The sequence below is a fragment of the Centroberyx gerrardi genome, chromosome 21, assembly GCF_048128805.1.
Source record: "Centroberyx gerrardi isolate f3 chromosome 21, fCenGer3.hap1.cur.20231027, whole genome shotgun sequence".
Taxonomy (NCBI): domain Eukaryota; kingdom Metazoa; phylum Chordata; class Actinopteri; order Beryciformes; family Berycidae; genus Centroberyx; species Centroberyx gerrardi.
The window spans coordinates 10,503,947-10,513,769 of NC_136017.1; the positions used below are offsets into that span (position 1 = coordinate 10,503,947).

The 9,823-nt window shown below is 45.0% G+C and overlaps 1 protein-coding gene across 1 annotated transcript; it reads left to right on the forward strand.

Annotated features, from left to right (window-relative positions):
• Nucleotides 1-8,377: 8,377 nt before the first annotated feature.
• On the forward strand, nucleotides 8,378-9,382 carry LOC139914281 (beta-1,3-galactosyltransferase 1-like). Its single transcript, XM_071902560.2, has one exon. The coding sequence runs from the start codon at nucleotides 8,396-8,398 to the stop codon at nucleotides 9,380-9,382; it is 987 nt and encodes a 328-aa protein (XP_071758661.1). The 5' UTR covers nucleotides 8,378-8,395.
• Nucleotides 9,383-9,823: the final 441 nt, after the last annotated feature.

The following is a 9,823-nucleotide window of genomic DNA, read 5'->3' on the forward strand; positions in this document are numbered from 1 at the left end:
TTCATGTGTGTCCGTGTGTGTGTGTGTGCGGCTTTTTCGTGGCTCTCGGGAATTACAAGTTCTTGCTTTGGGAAGTCCTTGTGCCCAAGATATTAAACTCAGACAATGTTATGTTTTTCTGATTTGTTTCTTTGTTGATGGACACAAACAAAGAAAAAGGACAGAGAAACATACTGAGAGACTTCCCAGAGCCGGATCAATACCGGAGAATTTACAAGCTCATCCGAGACTTATGGCTGGCGAGGCTTTTAGTGTTGAAGATGCTTGTGGACGCTTTCGCTGGCGAGCAATCGATGCTCCAGAGAGAGAGAGAGAGAGGGAGAGAGACGGAGCAGAGGAGGAAAGAGAAGGGGGAAGAGAGGGAGAGAGTGTTTAAATGAGAACAGTAGGCTGAGGAGAGGGGTCTGAGAGGTTGCCGCTACACGGTGTGTCTACTACTTCCGCTGCAGGCTGCTATTGATTGCCTTGTCGCTTTGTTTTTCAGACTCACACAAAGGTTCCTCTGCATCTCTGGAGGCTGCATCACACACACAGTCAACCTGGGCTTTACAGATTACAGATTATCTGCTATGATTGAATTTGAAAGCTGCACAAGGCAAGATTTTTCATGTAAACATACACCTGTCTTATCAGCCTAAATGAGAGTGGGGCTGCAACAGAGGAGACTGTCTCATCCCACCTAATTGAGACCCTGTAGATTCAGCCTGTTTGCCCAGTGGAAATTCAGGTGTCTGGTATGGACAAATCCAACCTGTCTCCTAAACAGCGCTCCGTCCAGAGAAAGCTGGACTCACCGTTAGATCTTCTCCTCTCTCGTCTCTTTGGTTGCCTTTGGTATAAAGCGTCACAGACCGGCCAGGTTGGTAAACATGAGCGCGCTGTGTGCAGTTTACTGACATCATGTTACTGGATTTGTGGGGTATTGAAGTTCAAAATTTCCAACAGTTACCTGTCACTGCCATTCGGAGCCACCAACATGGAAAGTCGCCTAGTGCAGCTTGAACCTCCCATCCTTTTTACTGTTTCATGTTGGCTGTGGACGTTTTGTGATGTTGATGAAAGGCTGTTGGGCAGATGGTGGAAAATGCTTTCTTGAGTATGCAAAATGACCTGCTATTAGGCCCTGAACATGGGGAGGATGTTGGTAATGAATATTTCAAAGCATTCAGATTTTTTTTTCTTGCTGTACTGGTTTCTTTCATACCTCAGTTTCACAGTATTTCTGTTGGAAGCTCTGGCAATTTCCATCGAGGTGCTCTTGAGCAAGGCACTTAACCCTCAACTGCTCCATTGCAGGTGCTGAATGTCTAACATAATATAAAACTGTGGTTGCAGGCAGCTCTCAGGTGTGAATGTTTGTAACTACAAGAATGTGAGGTTGCTGAAATGCTGAGTATGCGTGCTCAGCAAAACCCTGTCCTGGATAAAGTAAAAGTTAAAAACAGTGAACACTGCCTCGCCTCAGGCTCCTGGGCTCCTCCAGTCACGATCAGCTGATACATTTCATCAATACTATAAATCGTAGACTTCTGTATAGCCAGATCTATGGAGGTTATTAGCACTCCATCCTCCCATGTCGCTGCCAAGCTGCTTTCGCATTTGCTTTGTTTTGACAGCGCTGTAACAGAATGTGTGCCAGCCTCCCAAAAACATCCCGTTGTGTTTCCATGTCATTCAATCATTTGTTCCCACCAGCTGCTATACCAGCAGGAACAAATGTATCACTTATTACATTTAGTTTTGGGTGCTGAGTGTCCCTCTGCGGCATTACCAATGATTCGGCGGTGTGTTCCGAGAGCAGCATCCCCACTCACCCCGATGCAGCGGCGAGCTTGAATATTGTATGACAGGAATGTCACCCAGTCGGACAGCGAAATGTATTACCTGCATGAATCAAGTTGTCATTTCCAATTTATGAGGGAGTTTAGCATTCAGAGCACAGGTCCGGTCGGCGCGGGCAGCCTGCCGAAGCTGTTTGCCGTGTCCCTTCCTCTCCGAACCCTTTAGCGAAGACCGATGCTGTTTCTCATCGGGGTCTGTGACACAAAACAAACTGAACACACACCTAAGCAAGGCTGTGCTCGCCTGGTTACTCATTTTTCTTGAGAAACGTCTACAGACCAAAACGTTGGCCGTATAATGATTAAATGCAACTACACCAATCCCCATTTATTTTTCCTGCTTACTCATCTACCAGTGTCGACCGAGTTTCACAAACAAGGACGATGTGAGCATGGCTAATGTGAACCAGGTCTGGGTTAAATAGTGTTTGCAAATAAGTCACATAGTGTCAGATAAGTTGTCAAGCACAGAAAAGTATATTAAACTAACTTTCGACAAGTTGAAACTCTCTGCACTCATTGTACTGTCCTATGAGGCAGGCATCTGGTGCACTGAGAAGGTTAAAATAAATGCTACACTGCAAAAAATCTCCATCTTACCAAGTCTTTGTCTATTTTTGAGTCCTAAAATCGTCATTTTCTTAAAATAAGTGAAAAAATCTGCCAATGGGGTTCAATAATTTCACTTGTTTCCAATGCAAATCAACTTGTTTCAAGAATTTTGTAGAATCAAGTGTCATTTTCTTGATAGCAGTGCAGTGATCTGCCTTATTCTGACTTGTTTCAAGATACTGACACTCATTTCTAGAAAATTCCCGAAACAAGTGAAGCTGCATTGGAAACAAGTGGAGTTATCTCTCCTCGCTGGCACAATTCTTCTCTTGGTTTAAGAAAAAGGATTTGAAGGCGGAATATGAGACTAAATGACTCGTTAAGATGGATGTTTTTTGCAGTGTAAGAATTTTTTTTTAAAGTATTGCTCCGCAGCACAGTTTGGGCACAGGTCAGCATTGAAGTGGGGACTGAGCATCAGGCTTCTGTACTGCAGCCAAATCTGTTGGCCGCTATTGATATCCCATTTCCTCTGTCACTCCTAAGCTGCTTTGCATTCAGAGGCTTTGCACTAAGCTCAGCGCGTCCAGCCCATGGCCTGTAATACCGACTACACGGCTGGCTGTGTTTCTGCACAACAATCATGAGTCCTTTATTATCCAGGAGACAAAAGCATAGCAAGTGGCATGCTGGGAGTCTTCCAGCCCTGACATTTTAATTGTGCCTCTCTCGTATTAGGTGGGATGCTGACCAATTCGACCACTGCCGTTAAATTCCTCGTGCATTAATTCCGCTTTTGAATGTTTAGAAAACGGCATAATGGGTTTTTAGACTTGGCAGAAGATTGGAGGAAAAGAGGATCAAAAAATGAACATAAGACCGTCAGTTTGTTTTTCTATGGCAGGCAATTATGAACCTCCTGTTGAGCTTATCTCATATTCAGCAGAAGGAGCTCTAGATAAGGTGTGTGTGAGAGTTATGGGCAGGCATGCCTATGTGTAAAAATTCATGTGCCGTATGCAATATACATGTATGATGGTTTGGTTCCAGTGTGTGCGTGTCTGTGATTGCATGGAAGCATATGTGTTCATTTATCATTCATATGTAGTGTGGAGCATGTATGAAACGTAGGTGAAATGATAACATCTCTACTACTGCCGCACCACACATTATTCACATCTGCTTCCACATAGTCTATACTGTATTCTGTTTCAAAGGCTGAGGGGGAAAGTGGGTCTCCACCCCTCCTGGGAAGCTGTTGTTTGTCCAATAATCATAACCGCTCCAAGACAATGTCGCATGCACTCGAGTCATATCGGCGAGCAAGCACCATTCAAGACCTAGGTGTGTTTGATAAATAATATTTGGCCCTCAGTAGCGCTTTCTTTCCCGCCTCGGACGTAAATAGCAATTATTTTCAGTTTCCATTATCCACTTGACTCATTTTCTGTCGAACGGTATTCACAGGTCAGACCTCGCCTCCATGTATTACCCCATCACAGCGCTGTCATGTAAAGCCTTCATCGACGCAAGCTGTTCCGACGGCTTTGCTCACTTCAGCAGTTATAAGAATTGCAGATGATGGAGGCTGTTTTCTGTTTTTTCCTCTGCCAGTCATTACATCTGTAAGATTGGACCAGGCACCATGAATGTAAGATGTCATCCTTGAGCTGGGAATATGATTTATTTACCTCTGGATGTGTGTTCCCGCTAAACTCAGTTCATCCCTCACACACATTCACTGCAAACGCACAGAGGCAAGTTAGACAGTAGGCATTACAGTCTATTAAGCTATTTAACAGTTCTGTGTGTTCTCTCTCTCTCTCTCTCTCTCTCACTGACTCACATACACACAGTCATCGCCCCCCCTAAGCAAGGTCACTCTACATTGCACTAATGACTGCAATCAATTATCTGGTGCAACATAAAACGAGACGCAAACTCCCACATCTCTGTAGCCTTGGAGCTTGTTCTGGCTCACAGGGGTCACTTGATTGTACAGACAGTGGAAGAGATGATACACTTTATTTCTTTTTCTTTCCTGTGTCCGCGAGGCAGAAATAGTATCTAATTATAAATTCTAACATTGATTTCTTTAATATATGATAACAAGGCGCCACTACAAACTCCACTTCTCGAAGCAATTGATCGTAGGCGTTCTGGGTTATCTGTCAAAATAAATTCTTAAGAGTATTTTAGTACAAAATACGTCATTAGTTTTTAGAGAATATTGAGCAGAATAAAGGTAGAGAGTGCCAAAAAGCTCTTACCCTCACACCTGCTCAGCCCACACTAACCTTGGATAAGTGTTACATCACTGTGAGTATTTTAAGAACAGGTCTAGTCTCTTGCACACAAAGGCGGTCTCATTGTGGAGCCTTGGATCTGTGTGAGGCGTAATGGAGCGGTGACCGGTGCAGCAGATTTCAGTGCGAGGCTGCTAAATTGACTTCCCAGAGGGGCTGCGCTCAAAACAGTTTAGCACTTAATGCTAGCATACAGCAGACTGCATTCCTCCCCCACCGTGTGCAGCTAGTCTCTCTCTCTCTCTCTCTCTCTCTCTCTCTCTCTCTACACCTCTCTGTTGCTTGCCACCGTGCTGTCATGACAACCAATTCAGCTCATTAGTGCTAAGCACTGTGAATGGCTGTTAATAATAATAATAGTAATTATGACACTTTGATTTTTTTTTCTCTCTTTTTTTTTTTTTACACATTTTTTACACACTATTTACCGCCATCTGGCATTTTTCAGTTATTCTTTCGGTGTCATATTTTGCCAACCTTTGATTAACGGGGTAGTCATCATTATGATTTACGTGCTATAATGGCCAATTAGTAGTAGTAGTAGTAGGAGTGGTTCTTCATTTAATCCCACTGTGAGAAATTTCTTTATCACAAAAGCATCATAAGCAATGCAAGACCTCCATCTTAACAAGTCATTTAGTCTAATTACTGAGTGCTAAAATTGTAATTTTCCTCAAAATAAATCAACTTGTTTCAAGAATTTTGTAGAATCAAGTGTCTCAAGTGTGGTCTGCCTTATTCTGACTTGTTTTAAGATACTGACACATTCCTTATGTCCTTAAACAAGTGAAACTGCATTGGAAACAAGTGGAGTTATCTCACCCCATTGGCATGTTTCTCTTGTTTTATGAAAAATAAGATTTGAGGGGTGAATATGACGCTATGTGTCTTGTTAAGATGGATATTTATTGCAGTGTATCAACTACAAACAGAGCATACACAAACCAAACAGCACGTACATGCACAACCATCCACGTCTATGCTAAGCAGACCGGTCAGGAAAAAATCCACTATGATCATTCCATAATTTCATCGCTCATCTGGGAACAAATGGGAGTTTGAACCTCTCTCTAGCTGAAGCTGATTTACTGAACCGGCTTCTGTGTTGAATCAGTACATTGTGAAGTGGGTGATCTTTGCTGTCCAGGATAAATTACTTTTCGCCAGCCACAAATTCACATCGGTGTTCTGTTTTCCAATGCAGGAATTATATCATCGGTATTAAAGACTGCGGTGCCGTGCCCTGACATTCTGTGGGAAGTGTAGCGGAGCAGGAAGAGAGTTTCCACTGCGCGCTAATGCAATTCAAAGTGACACGACGGCATGAAACGATACACCCATCTTTCAATTTGCTCCGAGAGGAAGTCGGGTCCCGGGGTTTCCGTGCGGCGCATTACCAAAGAAGGGGGATTGGTTATTCCGAGCTTAAGAAGAGGGAGCATATATGCAGTAGCGCGCAAGATAATGAAACCGATAGACTCCCCGGGAAAGGTGAAAACGACAGCTTTCTCAAGCTGGGGGGGCGAGGTCAAGGGAAGGGGATGAATGTGATGATTGAGTGATTTTGTTGGAGAGTGAGAGGAGGGGGGGGGGGGGCAGCGGAGCAGGCAGTGGAGATTGAGTGGCTTTAGACAGACTGGCTGTGGTAGGAGTTGTCAATAAGGCGGCGGATATCAGAGACCGAGCCGGCCGTGAGGACAGGAATACTACACCCAAACCAGTGAAAATGACGGAGAGACAGAGACAGAGTAAGTAAAGTAAAGGCAGCTTAAGATTGTATGAAGAAGGAACAAGGGAGTATGGGGAAACTTGAAATGAGAAGGATCAAACTCCCACAGAAGAAAATAATTTAAAAAAGCCAGAACGATGGGAGAATGGGAGCGAGGCAGGGGGAGAGGGAGAGGGAGGTAGTGAGACATATAAAGATGGATCAAACACCCAGTGAAGTAGAGAGGGAGAGAGTGATTGAGAGGATGAGAGGGAGGAGGAGTGGAAAAGCAGCCGTGATGAGATGGATTCTACTGGACCATGAGATTGATGACTCTGCCTCAGAAAGAGAGGGAGCGACGGGTGCGAAAGAGAGGGAAGAGATAGAATGGGAGGGGGGTGTGAGAGAAAGTCCTGATGAAAAGAATCATCTGGCATTGCAAGACATGGGAAATCTCGAGCCTGATAAAAGAATGAGCCGGTTTTATCTCAGCCCCTCCATCTTGAAACGGGCACAGCCAGCAACAGTGGGAGCATTTCTGCACTTTCCGGCGCACGTAGTATCTCTAATAGGATCTATGGGATTTCTCGTTCATCATCAGTTATGTGTGGAGAAAATGCATTTCCCCCCGTCTGTGTACATCAGAGAAAGAACAGAGTCGCCGCGACGTCAAAAGAGATTATGTCTGTAGCAAATAAAAGTCTGTTTGTAAAGCAGGATTAGATTTACTGGCTCTCAAACACCAAAAATCCTGTGAAGGAGGTATCCATCATTGCCACCTAACACAACAAATACAAACACAAATACAAATACAAACGCAAATACAACTTGTTAGTGTGTATACAGTATGGGTACCTAGGAAGCATTTGAATTAAATCAAATGCACAAGTTTCATGGTATTCCATATTTGGAGCTTAAATTCGTCCCCTTATGGTTTGTCGGTGCATCCAATTAAAGCAGCGAGTCGAGCGATACCAGCAGCAACAAAGAAGGATTTTGTTTTAGCAAACTTCCATAAGTACCACAGCACTGCCTGTCCAACTAACAAAGGAATAGCTCATTACAGAGTAACATGTGTCCCCATGCCAAGTTCAGTCTGACACTCAGATATAGAAAGGATGGGGGGGTAAGAGAGGAAATGGTGGGAGGAATAAGAAGAACAAGGGAGCGATACATGGAATGAGAGAGAATGGATCTGAAATATTTCCCATGAGAATGATTCAGTTTCTCCTCCTCTCTCTTGATCTGACTGTCTCTTTGTCTCTCTCTCTCCTCTTCTTTTCAGACTGCGAGGGTAGGGCTGATTTGGCAGGCTGTGTCTGGTCTGTGGAGGATAAGCGGGAGATAAACAGAGTTTGTAAACAGAAAGTGGTCAGAGCTGAGGCAGAGCAGGCCCTATCAATAGAGAGAGTTTCCTGGGATATTCACTTTCTTCAGACCAGCTCTTATCAGAGACAGTGATAGAGTGATAGGGTAAGTGGCTGTGGCACAGTGCTGCGTGACTACCCACTGGGCTGATGTTATGTGCTGTAATGAATGGAGCATAGAGAATCTAGTTAAATACGCCACACATCTTTGTGTTATAAATGCCATTTCCAAAAATTTTGATTAGAATATGTTAGAAGTTACACCTCAAGTCAACATGCTTATCCTACGTTTGGTATTTCATAATGTATTTATGCCGCCATTGACTGTCTTTTTTTTCTTATCTCTTTCTAGATGCTGTCAAGGAGAGCTGAAAGCATCGCTCCTAAGAGCTGCAATGGAACAGAGTAACGCCATGGCCACGATAAGCAATCTCTGCAGCACTCCTTTTCAATTGGAACACCAACACTAGACTGTAGAGCAGTCCATTATCTAAAATTAATGTCAAGTGCGTTGCGGAGGCAGCCTCAAGCTGCGCCGCCAGAACTAGGACAACCCATGGAGCTTTGGCCTCAATGTTTCCAATGCTGCTTCCACTGGTAACGCCAGCCAAGTGAACAGCGATGCCTTCAAAGGTCTCCTGCTTGTACTTGCTGACAGTGGTTTGCTGGGCTAGCGCTCTGTGGTTCCTGAGTGTGTCACGCCCCTCCACTTCCTACATGGGCCAGCTGACCATCCCTATCCGCAAGACACCCAAGCTGCAAAAGAACACCACCTTCAGTAACATCCGCACGCGCTCACTCAACCCGCACGACTTCGGCTACCTCATCAACGAGGCCAAGAAGTGCGAGGCGGAGCCGCCCTTCCTGGTTATCCTGATCAGCACCACGCACAAGGAGTTTGATGCCCGCCAGGCCATCCGAGAGACGTGGGGCGACGAGAGCACGTTCGCTGATGTGCGTGTGGTCACGCTCTTCTTGCTGGGCCGCAACACAGATGGCGTCCTCAACCAGATGGTGGAGCAAGAGAGCCAGATCTTCCATGACATTGTAGTGGAGGACTTCATTGACTCTTACCACAACCTGACCCTTAAGACCATGATGGGCATGCGCTGGGTGGCCACCTTTTGCCCCAAGGCTCAGTACGTCCTCAAGACGGACAGTGACATCTTTGTCAACATGGAGAACCTCATCTACAACCTCCTGAAGCCCACCACCAAACCCAGGAGGAGGTATTTCACTGGCTATGTCATCAACGGTGGGCCAATCAGAGACATGCGCAGCAAATGGTACATGCCTAGGGATCTGTACCCAGAGAGTAAGTACCCACCTTTCTGCTCTGGTACTGGGTACGTTTTCTCGGCAGACGTGGCCGAGCTCATTTACAAGACCTCCTTACACACCAGGCTGCTGCACCTGGAGGACGTGTATGTAGGGGTGTGCCTCCGCAAACTGGGCATCCACCCCTTCCAGAACAGCGGTTTCAACCACTGGAAGATGGCCTACAGTCTTTGCCGCTACCGCCGAGTGGTCACAGTCCACCAGATCTCCCCCGAGGAGATGCACCGCATTTGGAACGACATGACCAGCAAGAAACACCTCAAATGTTAGCAGGACTGTTAGCAGTAGTGCCAATGGAAGAGCCAGGGAGGAATAAATGTCCTCTTTTCACCTGCGCTTCCATCATTGGCATTGGCAAATACTGTACAGCACGCAGCACTGAGCTGAAGGAACAGCATTGATAAACCATCCAGGGCTTTGTCCAGGCACTGATTACTTTGCCAGAAGTCTCATTTGTACGGGGCCAAAGCAATTCTCTGTATTATTGCTTGTATTCCTTCACTAAGGTGTTTTATGAGTGCTCAAACACTCATGGATTAGGCACAAAGATGGAAATGTGTTTTCTAACAATATGATAAAGTAAAATATTGTCAAAACTAAATCAGGCAAAAGTCATTTTACACCATACAGTATTTGATAGGAAATAAGACAGGAAGAGGAGAAGCTCAAGCTAAGCTGCTCACTGACACAAGACACAAACTCTGTCCCCAA

Bases quoted from the DNA above. Each gene is read 5' to 3' on its own strand.
- LOC139914281 (XM_071902560.2), top strand. From the start codon at position 8,396: ATGCCTTCAAAGGTCTCCTGCTTGTACTTGCTGACAGTGGTTTGCTGG.